Source organism: Portunus trituberculatus, chromosome 33 (assembly GCF_017591435.1).
Source record: "Portunus trituberculatus isolate SZX2019 chromosome 33, ASM1759143v1, whole genome shotgun sequence".
Lineage (NCBI taxonomy): Eukaryota > Metazoa > Arthropoda > Malacostraca > Decapoda > Portunidae > Portunus > Portunus trituberculatus.
The window spans coordinates 9558550-9578701 of record NC_059287.1 but is presented as its reverse complement, the minus strand read 5'-3'; the positions used below and the strand labels follow the sequence as shown (position 1 = coordinate 9578701).

The 20152-nt window shown below is 40.7% G+C and overlaps 1 protein-coding gene across 1 annotated transcript; it reads right to left on the bottom strand.

Moving 5' to 3' along the window:
- Positions 1-1232: 1232 nt before the first annotated feature.
- LOC123512188 (protein RCC2 homolog) lies at positions 1233-18576 on the bottom strand. The gene is made up of 6 exons (XM_045268431.1): positions 18326-18576; positions 15622-15841; positions 13959-14209; positions 11637-11888; positions 7630-7986; positions 1233-7343 (listed from the first exon to the last, which is right to left on the bottom strand). Exons 1-6 carry the CDS (start codon positions 18482-18484, stop codon positions 7173-7175), a joined length of 1410 nt encoding a protein of 469 aa, XP_045124366.1. The 5' UTR covers positions 18485-18576; the 3' UTR covers positions 1233-7172.
- Between the last annotated feature and the right edge of the window lie 1576 nt (positions 18577-20152).

Here is a 20152-nt window from a genome sequence, read left to right as displayed (position 1 = left end):
CATTTGGTTTTCATTTGTATTTTTTTTTCCTCTTATAGATATAACAAACTGAAGTACTTAAGATTTTCTATAGCTAACTCTGAAAGTGTCATGTGATCGCCAGACTGAAGCACCTATGTAATTCAGGGTTGCCAATTTTGGTACCAACGTACCACATTTGGTACGTTTTAACTCAAAAGTACTATTGCTACTTTAAGTCATACCAAACGTACGCTGGTAAGAAAATGTTTGTCCGTAAGGTTTTTCGAATCTCATGTTTAAAGTTTTCCACCTAATTGATTGGCTGTTTCCATTCGAATGGAAACTTTTCTCGTAAAACGTCACGTAACTCACAGGTATCATACTCGTCCAGAATACTACCGCCGGCCCTGTCTTGCTCAGCCCGCAAAGGAAGGCGGCAAGATGATCAGTTAATAATCACTAATCTGTGTCTGTTAATAAATTGTGAACTTGCGGTGGTTAATCAGCCGAGGAACACAAGCACATTACATTGTTATTCCTTTCACAGCTTGAGTTTTGTTAACTGATTAAGGACCACATTATATTGACAGTTTACTTCAATTTAAGAGGGGCAATATTGGGAAAATGTTGCCTACGTAATATAGCTATAGATTGTGTGTGTGTGTGTGTGTGTGTGTGTGTTTAAGACACACGGGAGGAAGAGGATTTACAGCTTTAATCAAAGATAAGAAAATAATTATGTTCATTATAATCAGGTATATTTTAGATGTTGGTACGTTTTCATCTGCTCTGGTACGATTAGCAAAAGTAGTCTGACAACCCTGCCTATGCTGCTTCATCTTCAAGCACACACCATCTTCAGGTCTTCTTCAGCTTTCCCACTGGTTTCCTTATGATGTCGTCCTATACACACATTCATTACCTCCAAGTATCCTTAAGCATCTCAATGATCTCGTTATCACATCCTCCACACTCCTCTCCCCAATGTTGTATCATTATTACCTCTTGACACTTCAGATTTCTTTACCACTCAGAAATAGGATACTAAACTACAAAAGGGTAATGACATGACATTTTCTTCCACAAATTCACTTCATCCCGAGAAAAAGTTTATAATGTCTTTGCACTTCACTACGAGCCACACTTCATTAATGGTGAGGCAAGGCAGAGGAAGAATCATAAAATCTTGGACAGATCTTAATGCTTATGTGGTCTCAACTTTAATTATCTGATGAGGAAATAAAGGGGGAAGGATCATAAAACCTTGCACAGATCTTGATGCTGCTGTAGCCTCAACTTTAATTGTATCTCAAATTTACCTTCTTATATAAATGGATTTAATTAACAAGCATCTCAAGACACAAAAAAGTATGACGACCTGTGATCTATGGCTGACTTACATCTATCAAATACAAACTTTCAACTATTCATAGTATAAACCACCCACAATTAACTAATGAGCCCTGAAGCTTGAGGTAATGCAAAACCTTTTTGATATAATACCACAAATCATTCCAGGAATACTGATTAACTGTGCCCATGAGTTGTTCACATGGTAGAAAAATAAATTGCTTGTAAAAACATATACTACATTTCTGTTATCTCCGTGACACTAGGAGTACAAACTGAACCGGCGTACTCTATACAAATTAACCCTATGTCCTACACTAGGCCGAGTCTAAAAGTTACTCAGTAAAACTAGTATATAATCTAAAGCAGAAAATCACCCCAAGTGGCGTTCAACACGTGAGAATCATTTATACAGAGACAAGGCGGAGTGTCTGACGTAAAGAGGCGACAAGAAGGGGTTACGGTTTTAGCAAGGAACACTGGTGGTCACTCTGATGCCTGTGTTACTCCAGGCCACCACTACAGTATTACACGTCAACCCTCTGGATTCTCTTTGGCTAAGTAAAATGTGTTGCAAGTTGAGTTATTTGCAAAGGTGCCTCTGGTTCTAGTGAGGAACACATGGTTGCTTTGATCACTGTGTTACTTCACTTCACCAAAACAGTATTACACATTAACCCTCTGGGTTCTCAGCTTGGTAAAATGTGATGCAAGTTAACAGTGATTCTGAAATGTGCCACACTATAAAATTACACACTGACCTTCCTGTCTTCTCATGTTAAGTGTGGTGACAAGTTTAGTGATTCTGAAATGTACCACTGCATATTACAAACTGGTCCTCTGGCTTCTAAACCTTAGTAAAATGTGATGCAAATTTACATTTGTTATTTCCAAAGGCACCACTGTCACTAAAAAAAAGTTACTTAAGCTGTTTAAACATTTTTGTTATATTATAATTACATTTTTGTCTATAAACATGGTCAGGGATATTCTGAAAACTTCTGACTCACTGCATCTTTTACATATGCATTAAATCACTCTATTCAAACATTTCACAACTTCCTTTTCATCTATCTATTTGACTCTTCACTCCAAATTATACATATTTTCAACACTATTTAATAACAACTAAGCCTCCATTGTTAAGAATATCTGAGATCTTTATGTGGTTAATGCGACAAATTTACATGGTTTCCTTAACATGAGTGCAGTTTTCAGTTCTCACCTTTTGGCCAGTCACACATGTACACACAGAGATGATGTCAAGGAATTTACTAGTGAAATAAGTAGGATAAGTAGTACCAGATGTCTACAATCACACAACACTATTACTTACTGAAAATTATAGTTTAGTAAGAGTGTTTTTATTTTTCCAATGCATGAAGAAGACCGAGAGAAAAAAAAGAGGAAGAATAAAAAAATATCTAAGCTTGTCACTCCTCAAGAAGTTACTAAGAGAGGATTATCTAAAATTATGTGAAAGTTTGAAAATTAGCTGTATTGAGGAGGCCAATACAGGATACAAAGATGAACATAACTGAGAAAAGGAGGTCTATTTTGCTATCTCAAAATGTATCAAAGCAGAACCATTAAATTATACAAAGGAGATTCAGATTAATATGATTGAGATGCACATGAAAGGGAAAACATTAAAACAATCTCATTATAGGAAATCACCTCTGGATTACAAGTCATACGAGGCCAAAGAGACACGTGGTATTCTTCAAACTGGTGGTGACTTTAGCCTTGCAACAAACAAGCACTGTGACACCCAAAGCTGCACTCATACACACACACACACACACACACACACACACACACACACACACACACACACACACTTAAATGACAGTCTGTATTCATCAACATTTCTGCAATGAGCAGCACTTGAATACTCAATTAAAACCTGTATACTTTTTTGACACTGCATATGCAAATTTCAATCAATTTCCATATAAGACTTTGTGAATTAAAATTGCTACCTTAGCCACTACAAGTTACAGTATGGTTTCTCTAGAACATGTTCTGAGATATGCATTACACAATCACTATCAAAAGACTAAGTGACCCCAACATCCTTCCCACAAAATTAAGTAGCTATTGGTAGTAAATACATACATGTGTAAAAAATGTTAAAATGAAGTTATTAGGTACATTATACAACATACACAACATATCAAGTTGTTCTGATTTTTCAATGCTTTAAAAGTAGTAGTAGTAGTAGTAGTAGTAGTAGTAGTAGTAGTAGTAGTAGTAGTAGTAGTAGTAGTAGTAGTAGTATAGAGTATCATAATAATGATAATGATGATGATGATGATGATGATGATGATGATGATGATGATGATAATAATAATAATAATAATAATAATAATAATAATAATAATAATAATAATAATAATAATAATGATAATAATATATTGTTTCTATTCTTACTGGTTCAGTCCTGAGCAAAATACTGATGCTTGAATTTCTTGTAAAGCTTTTTATTTATCTATTCATTATTACAAGACATTCACTGCAGCATTATGGTCTCAAGTGTTCTCTCTCTGGCACAGGAGATTGTTACCAATGTACTGTGAGGTAATGTTTGTTTTGGTTCTAAGGTTCTATTTCACACTAGTCGGTGAGTGAATGCTCCTCACCCAGAACATCCCGAAATTCTCGGGTGCTTTGTATATAAACGACTAATTCTAACAATAACCCAGACTTGATGACCTTGTTCTGTGTAATAAATCCATTAGTAAAATCTGCCCCTCTTCCAAAATGCATTTGTGACAACATAGGAAGGCTTGAGTGTGAGTGTGACTGTGCATCCAACTGTCACAAGCACTTCCTAATATCAGACTCACCGGTGTTCATTTTGCAAAAACTCTTAAGTGAATGTGTTTGTTCCCAAATTTGTTAATGCTAGTAGCTATGAATAATAAATGTTTGAGGCTTGATTTAACCACTGCCCAGTCATTAAGTACTACAGAGTTACAATGGCATCAGGAAGTACTATGGAAAACATGTGCACTATAAACTAGTCTTCTGTGTCTCTTGCTGTTCTTCAGATTTCTGTCCATTACAAAGTTTGATAGTAAGATTTTTGTATCTACATCAGCCATTTCCTGTAGTGACAAAATTCTCAACCACAAAGCCAACATTTTGCAGAGTATAGACAACCAGCCATTATCCCTCTTTTTACATCCATTGCCAATGAGAATCATTAGTTTACACAAGATTTCTATTGTGGCAAGAGATACAGAAGTGCACTAAGGATATAGCAGTCAATTTGAGCAAGGCCAGGTGAATGTTTCCAACAAGACTTCCTGGAAGGTGTGTCTGCAGCTTGTCACTGCCGAGGTACATGTGAGGGAGAGGCAGCAGGGCAACAATTCACAAACTTTGATTGTAACACACACACGTACTTGTGTTTGGACAGGTGATGGCAATCACTACAAAAAAATGTAGGAACATACAGACCCATTGATTTTCCCCTCGTTCACTCACCTCCAAGTGAACGAATCATGAGTAGGTACATCACACCCATTCATAGTAATGAAAAATTAATTTAAATCAGGTACATAACATTTCCTGGACAGACCCTCAAGTTCCTTTGTATGTTTTTCCAAAGCATTGCCTCAATTATTAATTATGCCTCTTTCAAATCAAAACTACAAGCATTTCATACTCAAAACAATACTTTCATAAATTCTACACTATAATAAGATACCAATAACCCTATTACCATAACAAATTTCCACAATATAACTCCAAAGATAAAAATGGTCATTAAGCAATGTTTGAAAAAGGCATACTTCAAGCACCTCCAATTACCCAGTCCAATCACTAGTCAGTCTAACATTACCTACAAATGTCCTCCTCAGATTATGCAGTCTCTACCACAGACAAAAATATCTTACATATAACACATCTATGCGTCACTCAGGGATAGTGCCTCATATTCCACTGCCTTCACATTCTTCTTGGCTTTGGCAGGCAATATAACATTAGAATTCATGGTGTGTGACTAAGGCTGTGCATTATGATATCTCTGCCATGTAACACAGCAGCAGCCCACAGCAGGGACATATTCCATCAGTTATGCACTATGCAATCATGAAAAAGCTTGTGTTTCTGGGTCTGTCATCAGTCTAACTATACACACCAGGAGGATGACCACCTCATTGCAGGAATATTACCACCTAAAGTGTGGCTCTCCATTCTCCTCACAAACATGGCATCTCATATTCCATTTGTTTTCATTGGGATACTACTATCGAGAGTCGACACCTTGAATGCTAAAAGATTACATGGACAAGAAGGTTATGAGAACTGTAACTTCAAAGCAAAAAAATAGAGTTGTACTTTAACTGTCATTACCATTAAGCTAACCTTTGACATTAGCCTATGCTGATGAAAATTATTTTTGTCTCCCTGCCCGTCTTCAGTAACTCCCTGGGGCTCTAGCACTGAGTGGTGCATGAAGTGTCAGCAATTAATCTTTCCTACAAGCAGACACTGGACCACATAAAAAAAACAAAAAGAGCTTGTCTGAAATATGTAGCAATGTTCAAAAATTTATTATCTTCAGTAGTGAGATGCAAAAGGCTTACACTTCAGTGAGGTATATAATATCTAGCTGGAATGTGTTTGCAGTTGGTTAGTTAGATTTTTTTTTTTTTTTACTCAAATGGAAAAAGGTACATTTTGAATATCCTCCTGTCACAATGTTCCACTGCTCAATGATGCAAAGTCAGTGTTAGTACTTCATGTATTTGTAAGATGCTTTGAAATACTAATACAAGGAATGATCCTGAACATAAGCACACACCTGAAACAAAACACATGTGGAGGTAACATTACATTGTGTATCTCAATTATTGTCTGAGTCACACTTATTGTTCAAGTACTCGAGTATAAAAAACACTATTAATTACTGGAAACTCATGTATATAAACTAAGCTTGTACTGGTTATAATGCAATAGTAAAAAGAAAACTACATTCTTATCTGTTTCCATACTAAGTAATTTTTTTACTCCCAATGTCTGCATTCTAGCATTCTAAGGTTTTTAATTTGTTCATATTGGAATATATTTAGCTTTCTTGATACAGCAAATCACATCAAATTGGATGACTACAAAAAATAAATACAAGTAACTATTAACTCTTTTAAGACAATCTTTTTTTTTGCAACCACCATGACATTGTAAAAAATAGTCATGTTATTGTTGAAATACTTCCCTACTTTATTGCTCTAACTTTTCTGCTACCATTTCACAGCAAGAGAGCTTAGTTAGTCACCAATTCCTCCTCCGTCCTAGCAGGTTCAGCACCATCAGTGGGGAGAAAGGTACAAATTCCTAATAACCACACCCCTTAAATCATCACTGCTACAGTATACCTTTCCTACAGGCATATGGAAACATTATGCTCAGTGAGTGACAGTGCCGACCTCCACTGCAGCATTCACTGACCGTAGGTGGAGGTCGCTGCTTTCTAGGGGTCCTCTGCTGCTCACTCCAGCCTCAAGTTGGTTTGCACTAAAACATCTCATGTGATCAGTGTTACACAATGAATTATTTTTATATAAATTAAATTATACAGAAATCTTGTGTTCATAAATAAATGACACAAAAAAATATGAATTAGTACTTCACCTATCTGTTCTGTAAAAATAAATAGGTCATTATTCGTTATTGCAATTTTACATAGCATCTAAACCTTACATAATCATATAAGATTACTGATAAATAAATATAAAAAAAAAAAAAAAACAATCCTGACACTTAAGAATTACATACAAACTGGACAAAAGTATTCGCAAACGCTTGAGTGAATCCAACACTTCTTGTCAGACAGACAGTGATGCGCCAACTTAAAGAGTGATCTCCTTCAACCGGCCCAGGATCTCCTTGTCCTGCTCTGTCTCGTCCCTCACCAGCATCACTGTGTGTCCCATACCACAGGTGATCTGTTCCACATGGGCACCCTCCAGTGTCTTCACCTCCTTTGGCTGCGTGCTTGACTTCACATTCTCTCCAAGACCCTGGAATATTTGGATCCTGCTAACACTGGGCATTGGGGACTAGTGAGATTATAAAAAACAAGTGATGCCTGTCTTTTATGTTAATTTTTTCTTGTTTTTCAATGGAAGAGGAGCAACAAAAAGTATGTAAAACAATGGCACCCACTGAGTGTCAGTTCCTACAAGGTCAAAAGGGATCATCCAAACATGAGGGCAAGCATCATGAAATCAATGTTAGAACACATATCCAGCAAAGTTGATATTCTCACTGATGTTATACAGATTCATATTCCACAGCAACACTCACCAGCTCCCCGTAGGTTGGTGAGGGTCCCCAGGCTATGACGCTGTCATCGGCAGCCACCACAATGGAGGTGGTGGAGCAGCCCACAGCGCGCACATCCCAACCAAACAGGTCCTGCAGTGGCTTGGGGTACATGTTGGCTTCACCGGTGCGCTTGGTCTGACCCCACAGGAACACCCCAAGGGCACTACAGGCAATAGTGAAGGTGGACCCACAGAACACCTTCTCCACACCACGATTGTGTCCATCAAAATACTTGATGAGGCGTGGGATGTACTCATCCTTAGGCTCGGCATGACCCAGTCTGCCATACCCACCAAAGCCCCATGAGTAGGGCCTCTTCTTGGCATCCACGGCAACCTGAGTAACAATCAAAGAATCTCTGTTTATAATCTTAATTTTGTAAAGCTGAACCATGACTTTGACAGAGGCTATACCAGTGAGATCTAATAGCACTAGTTCAGGAGGTACTGTGAACCTTCCATTAAAGCTAGTTGTGATCTCGTTGAATGTTTCCCTTTGTGTTTCACAACTCAAGGGGGTAGTCACAGCCTACCCTCTAAAGACAGCTCTCCTTCTTCACACAAAACTACTTGCACTTACCAAACATACACCCTTCACTCCAAATCAAATTTAAAAGAAAAATGGGACCCGAAATAAACAACGCCTCGGAGTCTCCCTCTGGGGAGGGGACCAAAAATGTCCCCAGGTTGGACACCTCTCCTGTTGAAGACCACAAATGCCTTGACACCTCCCTCAACTTTTTCTACATTAACTTCTGCAACATTCGCGGTCTTAAATCTAATTTTCAATCTGTGGAACACCACCTCTCCTCTACTAAACTTCATCTTCTTTTCCTCACAGAAACACAGCTGTCTGAGGCAACTGACAGTAGCCCCTTCTCTGTTCCCTCCTACTTTCTCTATTCTCATTTTCATTCCAAAGCTGGATGTTGCGTCTATGTACGCAACGACTTAACTTGCTCTCGTGCCCACGCTCTTGAGTCTTCCGAATTTTCCACCATCTGGCTACGACTTAACAGTCACTCTCAAACTAAATTCATCTGTGCTGTTTATCTCTCCCTAACTCTTCTGACTATAGTAATTTCTTCGACTACTTAACTTCTAAAGTGGAGCACATTCTGTCCCTCTACCCTTTCGCTGAGATTTCCATTCTTGGAGATTTCAATGTTCACCACCAGCTTTGGCTTTCCTCTCCCTTCACTGACCACCCTGGTGAACTAGCCTTCAACTTTGCTATCCTCCATGACCTAGAGCAACTGGTGCAACACCCTACTCGTATTCCTGACCGTCTTGGAGACACGCCCAACATTCTTGATCTCTTCCTCACCTCTAACCCTTCTGCTTATGCTGTCACCCTTTCATCTCCGTTGGGCTCCTCCGATCACAATCTCATTTCTGTATCTTGTCCTATTTTTCCAATCCCTCCGCAGGATCCCCAAAGCGAAGGTGCCTCTGGCGTTTGCCTCTGCCAGTTGGGGGACCTGAGGAGGTATTATGCTGATTTTCCTGGAATGATTATTGCTTCCGTGTCAGAGACCCATCTCTTTGTGCTGAACGCATAACAGAGGTGTTAGTATCTGGCATGGAGGCGTACATTCCTCATTCTTTTCTCAACCTAAACCTTCTAAACCTTGGTTTAACTCAGCCTGTTCTCGTGCTATACATGATAGAGAGGTTGCCCACAAAAGGTACTTGAGCCTTCCATCTCCTGAATCTCATGCACTTTATATCTCTGCCCGGAATCATGCCAAGTCTGTTCTTCAACTTGCCAAACACTCTTTCATAAATAGGAAATGTCAAAATCTTTCAAACTCAAACTCTCCTCGTGACTTCTGGCATCTAGCCAAAAACATCTCAAATAACTTCACTTCTTCATCTTTCCTCCTTTATTTCATCCTGATGGCACCACTGCCATCTCTTCTGTCTCTAAAGCTGAACTCTTTTCTCAAACCTTTGCTCACAACTCCACCTTGGACGATTCTGGGCTTGTCCTCCCTCTCCTCCTCCCTCTGACTATTTCATGTCTACAATCAAAATTCTTCGTAATGATGTTTTCCATGCCCTTGCTGGCCTAAACCCTCGGAAGGCTTATGGACCTGATGGGGTCCCTCCTATTGTTCTCAAAAACTGTGCTTCTGTGCTTGCACCTTGCCTGGCCAAACTCTTCCAACTTTGTCTATCGACTTCTACCTTTCCTTCCTGCTGGAAGTTCGCCTACATTCAGCCTGTTCCTAAAAAGGGTGACCGTTCTAACCCCTCAAACTACCGTCCTATAGCTTTAATCTCTTGCTTGTCTAAAGTTTTTGAATCTATCCTGAATAGGAAGATTCTCAAACATCTGTCACTTCACAATCTTCTGTCTGATCGCCAGTATGGCTTCCGTCAAGGTCGCTCTACTGGTGATCTTCTGGCTTTCCTTACTGAGTCTTGGTCATCCTCTTTTAGAGATTTCGGTGAAACTTTTGCTGTTGCGTTAGACATATCAAAAGCTTTTGATAGAGTCTGGCATAAAGCTTTGATTTCAAAACTGCCCTCCTACGGCTTCTATCCTTCTCTCTGCAACTTTATCTCAAGTTTCCTTTCCGACCGCTCTATTGCTGCTGTGGTAGACGGCTACTGTTCTTCTCCTAAACCTATTAATAGTGGTGTTCCTCAGGGTTCTGTCCTGTCACCCACTCTCTTTCTATTATTCATTAATGACCTTCTTAACCAAACTTCTTGCCCTATCCACTCCTACGCTGATGATACCACCCTACATCTTTCCACGTTCTTTCAGAGACGTCCAACCCTTCAGGAAATCAACAGATCACGCGGGACGCCACGGAACGCCTGACTTCCGATCTTTCTAAGATTTCCGATTGGGGCAGAGAAAATCTAGTAGTTTTCAATGCCTCAAAACTCAATTCCTCCATCTATCAACTCGACACAACCTTCCAGACAACTATCCCTCTTCTTCAATGACACTCAACTGTCTCCTCTTCCACAATGAATATCCTCGGTCTGTCCTTTGCTCATAATCTTAACTGGAAACTTCACATCTCATCTCTTGCTAAAACAGCTTCTATGAAGTTAGGTGTTCTGAGGCGTCTCCGACAGTTTTTCTCGCCCTCCAACTGCTTACTCTGTATAAGGGCCTTATCCGTCCCTGTATGGAGTACTCTTCGCATGTTTGGGGGTTCCAGTCACACAGCTTTGCTTGATAGGGTGGAATCGAAAGCTCTTCGTCTCATCAACTCCCTCCTCTGACTAACTGTCTTCAGTCTCTTTCTCACCGCTGAAATGTTGCATCCCTTTCTATATTCTATCGCTATTTTCATGGTAACTGTTCTACTGATCTTGCTAACTGCATGCCTCCCCTCCTCCTGCGGCCACGCTGCACAAGGCTTTCTTCTTCCTCTCATCCTTATTTTGTCCAACTCTCTAATGCAAAAGTTAACCAGTACGCTCAATCATTCATCCCTTTCACTGGTAAACTTTGGAACTCCCTCCCTGCATCTGTGTTTCTGAATTCCTACAACTTGTCTTCTTTTAAGAGGGAGGTATCGAGGCATTTGCTCTCCTAATTCTGGCTGACAGTTTTGGCACTTTTTGAACTCTTTGGAGAGCCAGCGCTAAAGTGGACCTTTTTCTAACTTTCTCTTTTTTGCCCTTGGCTGGCCCTCTTCCCTACGTAAAAAAAAACAACACACCAAGCACAGATAAAGAGACAAAGGAAGGGAAGAGGAGCAAGGGATTGGTGGCTATTCACAGGCAAAAGAAGGGAGAAAGACAGGAAAAGCAAGAGACTGATGGCTAATGAAAGGAGAGGAAGATAGAAAGACAGGAAGAGCAAGAGATTGGTGGCTATTCCCAAGATAAGGAAGAAAAGAAAGCAGGATGGGGAAGGTATTGATGGTTATTGATAGGCAAAGAAAGGAAAGCAAGAGGGGGAAACGATTGGTGGACACACAACGAAAAGAAGGACAAACGAAGCAGACAGGGACTCACAGTGTGGTTATTCCCGCAGGCTATGTCCACAATCTGCACATCGGTGACGGGTGTTGGGTGACCGTCCTTGCTGCGCTCCACAAAGATTGGCACTCGCCGGGGCACACGCTCGTATTGGAATGACAGTTTGTTGCTAGTAACGAAGAACTTGCCATCAGTGTTGTGTCCCAGCTGGCCATACTCTGGCAGGCCAAAGGAATACAGATAGCCCTTCTTGTCCACAATCATGCTGAACTCTGCCCCACAAGCCACCTGTCAAAAGAGGATACACACCTGTACATGCTAATGACTGTCTGGCACTATGTTGTGTGCAGGGTGGTCCATAAGACTAGTGTGTGTGTGTGTGTGTGTGTGTGTGTGTGTGTGTGTGTGTGTGTGTGTGTGTGTGTGTGTGTGTGTGTGTGTGTGTGTGTGTGTGTGTGTGTTCACTGTTTGATCTGCTGCAGTCTCTGACAAGACAGCCAGACGTTACCCTACGGAACGAGCTCAGAGCTCATTATTTCCGATCTTGGGATAGGTCTGAGACCAGGCACACACCACACACCGGGACAACAAGGTCACAACTCCTCGATTTACATCCCGTACCTACTCACTGCTAGGTGATCAGGGCTACACGTGAAAGGAGACACACCCAAATATCTCCACCCGGCGGGGAATCGAACCCCGGTCATCTGGCTTGTGAAGCCAGCGCTCTAACCACTGAGCTACCGGGCCGTGTGTGTGTGTGTGTGTGTAATTCACTGTTTGATCTGCTGCAGTCTCTGACGAGACAGCCAGACGTTACTCACGGAACGAGCTCAGAGCTCATTATTTCCGATCTTGGATAGGTCTGAGACCAGGCACACACCACACACCGGGACAACAAGGTCACAACTCCTCGATTTACATCCCGTACCTACTCACTGCTAGGTGAACAGGGGCTACATGTGAAGGAGACACACCCACATATCTCCACCCGGCCGGGAATCAAACCCGGTCCTCTGGCTTGTGAAGCCAGCGCTCTAACCACTGAGCTACGGGCCCGTGTGTGTGTGTGTGTGTGTGTGTGTGTGTGTGTGTGTGTGTGTGTGTGTGTGTGTGTGTGTGTGTGTGTGTGTGTGTGTGTGTGTGTGTGTGTGTGTGTTCACTGTTTGATCTGCTGCAGTCTCTGACGAGACAGCCAGACGTTACCCTCACGGAACGAGCTCAGAGCTCATTATTTCCGATCTTGGGATAGGTCTGAGACCAGGCACACACCACACACCGGGACAACAAGGTCACAACTCCTCGATTTACATCCCGTACCTACTCACTGCTAGGTGAACAGGGCTACGTGAAAGGAGACACACCCAAATATCTCTACCCGGCCGGGGAATCGAACCCGGTCATCTGGCTTGTGAAGCCAGCGCTCTAACCACTGAGCTACCGGGCCGTGTGTGTGTGTGTGTGTGTAATTCACTGTTTGATCTGCTGCAGTCTCTGACGAGACAGCCAGACATTACCCTACGGAACGAGCTCAGAACTCATTATTTCCGATCTTGGGATAGGTCTGAGACCAGGCACACACCACACACCAGGACAACAAGGTCACAACTCCTCGATTTACATCCCGTACCTACTCACTGCTAGGTGAACAGGGGCTACATGTGAAGGAGACACACCACATATCTCCACCCGGCCGGGGAATCAAACCCGGTCCTCTGGCTTGTGAAGCCAGCGCTAACCACTGAGCTACCGTGTGTGTGTGTGTGTGTGTGTGTGTGTGTGTGTGTGTGTGTGTGTGTGTGTGTGTGTGTGTGTGTGTGTGTGTGTGTGTGTGTGTGTACATTACAAGGGCACTGGCCAAGGGAAATAAAGTGTTAATAATAATAATAATAATAATAATAATAATAATAATAATAATAATAATAATAATAATAATAAACGGTTTATTAGTTAGGCAATGTAAAAAAAATACACTGAAAATGTACAGGGGGTGGACACACGTGTGTGTGTGTGTGGGGGGGAAAATCTTTGCAAATCTTTTCTTTTTCATTGTGTATGTTTGATGAGATGTATAAGGTGTAGGAGGATACAAAAGGATGTATAAGGGTACAGAAAGGTCTGCTAAGGTGCAGGAAGGTGTATGAGGATTGCCAGCCTGACATCTATGTAAAACTGGTGTCATTTTGAAAGGAACGTGAGCCTGACCCAAAGAAAAACTTAGACAACATATTTCACCTCAGAGATTAAAATCCTAAAAAACAGAATATGAACAAGGACAACTTTTCTATCTATAAAACTTTATTAAAGGAAGACAACACTATGTCACCTTCATTCCATACTCCTCCACAGAATACAAACCTTGACAACTTTTCCTTCCTTAAAGCTGATTCTGGAGGGAGTGTGGAGGACAGCGGTGGTGTTCCCCACGCCACACTGGCCCGATTTGTTGTCCCCGCAGGCAAACACAGAGCCTCGGTCTGTCAGAAGGAGTGTGTGATTGCGTCCTACTGCTGCTGCCACCACTGTGAACTCTGACATTGTGTCCATGGGGTTGACGCCAGCCCGCACCTCTGTGTCACCAATGCCCAGCTGGCCCTTCTCATTGCGGCCTGGTGGATGAATGTTGCACTCTGTTAATCTCTCATGTTGTTTGATCAATGTGGTCGTTTTAGATGAGATGGAAAGACAAGGAGTGAGAGAATGGGATGAGAGGATGAGAGGGCTGGGTAAAATGAAAGGAGAAGATTACGGGAGATAATGTGATGAAAGGAAAATAAGAGGATTGGAGCATGCAAGGATGAGATGAAAGTACAATGGTGGAGTGAAAGAATGTGAGGAAAGGATAGGAGCATGTGAGGAAGAAATGAAAGGACCGAGGTGGAGCGAGTAAAAATGAAAGGAAGAAGAATGAGAGGATTGGAGCATGCAAGGAAGAAATGCATCAAGTATAAATGGAACTTCTTTTGGAAATAGCCAATTATTTCAGTAAATTTTTGTTGACTTCTAAGATTAGGATGGTTGGAAGATGCTACAGTGACTAAAGAGGGAAAGGTGACACTCATCAAGGTAAAAAATCAACATAAATAGACAATCCTTTCAGCAAATGGTTATGAACAATCACAGACTTAGATCTAGACCAGGGATCAGCAACTTATGGCTCGCAAACCAGATATGTCTCTTTTGATGACTGCATCTGCCTTGCAGATAAAATCTTAGCAAACATTTCTTAGCACAATAAATAATTAATAATTCCACTGTCATTTTAAAGTACATGACATCGGTGGAAGCAGAACACATGGTTGAGCAGACTGGTGAAAATATGCTCTCTCCCTGTTTGTTTTGCTCCAAAGATTATGCAAGGTAAAGATGGGATGGTTACTCCTGAAAGAATAGTTAACACATACCAAACTATTCTATGTGGTTTCACTAAAATCTAGCATTCCAGATGATTTTCAAAACTTGAAATCTGCTTCCATTCACATATCACACACTGTAGTATTTGAGTATTGCTATTTGGACCATGTTTGGCTCTACATGTGCATGTGAGCAGTAGTTTTCACATCTTAAAACACCAAGACCAACCTACAGTCATGTTTAACAGATGTAAGTCTAAATGCTTCCATGAAGCTTAACCTGACCAAGTATCAACAAGACTACAAAGAGATCAGCAAAACCATGCAGCACAAGAAGTCACATTAGTCATCTTGGTAAGAAGAAATTAATTTATTATTGGTTAGCTTCAGTATAACATAATTAAAAAGAATAAATTCAGATAACTATTATACTCTAAAATTTTTGGTCTTACTTAAAATAATGGGCGCATTTAGTTGTATTCAGTGTTAAAAAAACATCATATGGCTCTCACAGAAACACATTTAAAAATATTTGACAGAAAATTATAAGCAATTAACCTGCCCACAAAAATACTATGCAACTTAAATCCACATATTAACACTAACTATGATCAAATTAACATTAACTTAACCAGCACCTTGGTTCACACACACAACACAACACTCACCCAGAGAAAACACTTTGCCTTCCTCACTGATGACGATGGTGTGGGCAGCAGAGCAGTGTGACGCCACGTACGCCACACGAATGCCCCGGAATGCAGCAAGACGCCGTGGCACATGGTGTAGCATGGCCGGGATGCCCTTCAAGTTCCTGCGACCAATGTACTCCCACTGTGTGCATCCTGTGTATACAACAGTGCCTCGGTGCTCCGGAAGACTGAGTCTCTGCCAGGAGGACAGACTGTTAATGAGTGCCTCTCAGTTCAATACGTTTTAATACTTCTAATTTTGGATATATAGGTAATTCTTTTCTTCTTGCAGTTCAGATGCTGTCCTGGCATGACCAGATGCCACCATGACTTGACCACTGGACAGGTGGACAATCTCAAGCAGTCTAGCCTGTCTCTCCTCAGAGGAAAGACATGGGGCTGGCAGCTCTGATCATCACTGTACCAGTATTTACAATCTATATATGGCAGCCAATTTCCATACTTTGTTTCTTTTTACCGGTAGATATAATACTATGAGGACTACAACTACACCACCATCATCTTCTACACTGCCTCTGCTCTTTGGGGACAGGCACCTTAACCAGGGCTTTCTTTTCTCTGTTTTTTGTAGCCTTTGACCATAGTCTTTCTTACATGTAGGTATATACCTACTACATTATACATAAAGTAAATAAAAAAAATAACTCTATCACTATGTATGTCCTTCATTAACATTTAAAATATAATTAAAATAATTTGCAAAGACACATTTAACACACAAGAAAAATTAATATAAGATTTTGCCTATTTAAAAGAATGTAGTAGAAAATAAGAGCATAAACAATTAAGAGGTTATTAAGATGGAAAATATATAACTATGAAATGGTCCTCATAAAGATCTATGTAGCTGAAGGATATGGAAAGAGAAGCATTGTGTGACTGGAGTTAACATGGGTAAAATCAAATCAGTTTCCCAAGGCACAGAAAATATGAAGTATAAAAAACCTATCAATACAAAAATAGAAAAAAATAGCTGTAAAAAGTAACCAACTTTGACATTTCTGTTTCAACAATAGTAATCTTTAACAGCTAAAAGTTAATCTCCCCATAATTTCTTTCAACAATCTTTAATATCTGCAGGTTAATCTCCCCATAATTTCTGTTTCAAAAATACTAATCTTTAACATCTACATGAACTAATCTCCCCATAGTAATCCTAACTTTTACCACATAAGCCACATAAAGTACCTAAGACACAGCCAAAGCATGGATAAGGAGAGAAAACTGTGAGTAGAAGAGATATAGCAAAGGTATTAAGGTTTGGAAAGAAGACAGAAGAGAGACAGGAAGAGATAAACATCATGAAAAGTGATACAAGAGAAGAAAAGAGAACTAAGAACATGGAAATAAGAGAGAGAGAGAGAGAGAGAGAGAGAGAGAGAGAGAGAGAGAGAGAGAGAGAGAGAGAGAGAGAGAGAGAGAGAGAGAGAGAGAGAGAGAGAGAGAGAGAGAGAGAGCAAAGGAGGCAGGAAGTCGTGAACGTGACAAAAACTGATACAAAAAAAGAGAAAGGGGGGCTACAAACATGGAAAGTGAAGAAGGGAAGAGGGTATTATTTGACTATAGCATGAACAGCAAGTTGGCTTTCATTACCCTTGTCATCTTAAAGACCTTGTTCTTCAGATCAATTTGAACTCAAACAGACCCGTCGTAAATTATTACCTATTAACTTTTTTTCAAGATTAAACTCACTGCTGTGTCAACGGCGGGGGGCGATGCACCACCACCATGTGCCATGGGCAGGCGGGCACTGAGGAACGCTGTTTTGGTGTGTGCGTATGTTACTTTGTCTGCACAAGCGCAATATATTATGACAGTGATTGAGTTAGGTTAGGTTAGGTTGGGTTGGGTTAGGTTAGGTTAGGTTAGGTTAGGTTAGGGTTAGGGTTAGGGTTAGGGTTAAGTTTAGGTTAGGTTATTGTATATTCATTGAAAACCGGTAAAAATATACCAGAATAGAAAAAAAAATTGCTTTGTTTTACCGGAAACTCGTATATCCACAACAGACGGGGGTGAGGAAAGGGGTGATAAAAAAAAAAACTTTTGCCTCAAAAAGAAAGTGTATATCTATTCAAAACAGGTAGAACTTTAACATAAATAAAAGAAAGAGTTGGTTCGTTTTACAGCAAAATCGTGTTTCCGTAAGAACCGCGGGGGCGATTAAATAAAAACGGAAACGAAGTGCATATTCATTAAAAACAGGTCAAAATCTACCATAAAAAAAAAAATATTTCATCCCGAAGTAAGCTGATCATGTTATTGTAAAATTTACCGGGAAGAGAAGGACGAAAAATAAGCAGGAGAGGGAAATGAGAAAAGGCTAAAACGAAAACGAGATGGCCCAGCGACAAACAGGAAGTGATACATGGTGAAAATTGACTTATAAGAGAAAGGGGATTGAATGCAGAGAAAGAGAAGCGGGAAAAAGCAGAAGAAATAAGGCAAATAAATAATCATGAAGGTCAACAGAGTAAGGCAGGACGTGATAAACACCATCAAAACTGACAAAAGGGAACAGAAAACGTGACAAGGAGGGATCAAGAGATTGAAAGAAGAGACGCGAGATGATAACTATGCATATAAAGATAGAAAAAAAAGCCAAGGAGGGCAGGAGAGAAACACAGGAAGCATCAGTATAAGCCATCACAAGCCAGCCAACCTTTTTCTCGGGGTCAGTGGATGAGGTCGAGTCAGATCCTACACTATCTTGACTGGTATCATCTTGTGCCGCCTCGCTCACTGCTGCCGTCGAGTCTTCCTTCAACTTCTTAGCCTCCTGCTCCTCCTCGTCCTCTGCGGGTCGCTTCTCCGGCGTCATGTTTCTCGGGTACAAGAAAAATTAGTGAGCCGCCCGGCACTAGACAAGCGGTAATTCGCCTGCGTCCGATTTCCTGCCGCTCTGACTTAGTCAATCTCTGGTTTTCTTTTCTTAAGTTTAAAAGGTTTTACTGCTTTTCAGACTGGTGTGTTGTCTGACGTGAGGTTTTGTAATGTTGCGTTTATTTTTGTATGCGTGTTGTTCGGGGTTCGTGTGTGTTTCAGGATATGAGGTGAATGACCTGATTGTGTTGTTTGTGACGGGGTGGTATATCATGGGTCTGGTGTGGGGTTTGGTTTTCTGGTGTGTTTAGTGGTAAAGGAATGCCACTGTTTTGTTTTTATGCTCGGACATTTTTATATATATATGTATATATATAAATATATATATTCATGTGGTTATCGGTGTTATCAGGTGGGAAGACAAAGTGATCTTAACTAATCTTTTAATACATTCGTGAATACTTCGAACAACTATGAAAATGCATAATACACTGGAGCTTTTCTCACAGTGAAAGCATATTTTCTCAGTTATATCATTTTCCGAGCTTCATAGTGATCACTTCAAGTCATGCGGACAGTTTCAAATAAGCCTCTGACGCTTCCCTTTTCTTTTGTTTACGTTTGGCGGCGGCGCGCCATCTGTCTCCCCCGCCGGGAACTGTAGCTGAATAAAATTCTCGCTTTAATGGCAACTCTTTAAGCAACCTTGTAATATTTCAAGAATTTATCATACGCTAAGATTTAACATTTTAACTACGCATCTATTTTACCATACGGAGCTACCGGCAACGTAGGCTATGCAGTGTTTCTCTCAATGTATGCATAAGTTTGTATGTTGATATAATTATATTGGGCTCATGAGAACAGTGTCTGTGGCAGGTTTGAGAGAATAATGATCACCACCCAGCCAGCGGCAGCATCCGTCAGGCAATAGTTGTTGCCAATGATCATTCATAATTCGCTCAGACCTCAAACTATCTTAAAAGTAAATTTATTAACACCACATCTCATATCTAGCATATTCAAAGTGATTTTGAAGTATAGATATAAATACGTAAATTAGAAACCATAAATTAATACGTCATATTCTCCGTATTGGGTTTTAAAGCGCCCACACACACACACACACGTTCTCCAGACACAGGAAGCGCACAGGGAAAGGAAATACCTACAGGGCGGGGAAAGCAGGGGTCGCACATCTCTTTGTCATGCTCCACCGTTATCATTCTCCAAGCATTACCAGGTGTGGGGAGCTTGCTTCACTCTGAGCTGTTTCCGATGTGGTCTATCAGGATAATGTGACACACACACACACACACACACACACGACAGTAACAAAGATGATGTCAGAGTTGGAAAAGCTATCTAACGAGAGAGAGAGAGAGAGAGAGAGAGAGAGAGAGAGAGAGAGAGTATTAAACATCCATCTACATAAGAGTGAACAAGAGAGAAAGAAGAAACTACTAACATGTCATATATTTATTTGGAACAAGGCACACGACATTAGGCACATGGGTTCGGTCTACCAATTAATACTTGGAACTTCTTAGAGAATGAGCAAACACCTCTTCAGCTTTCATCCTCCAAGCTATCAACTTGGTTCCTCCGCCAGCACTAGACAATAGGCTGTAGAGGCGGGATTGACTACCTATTAATCAAGAATTAC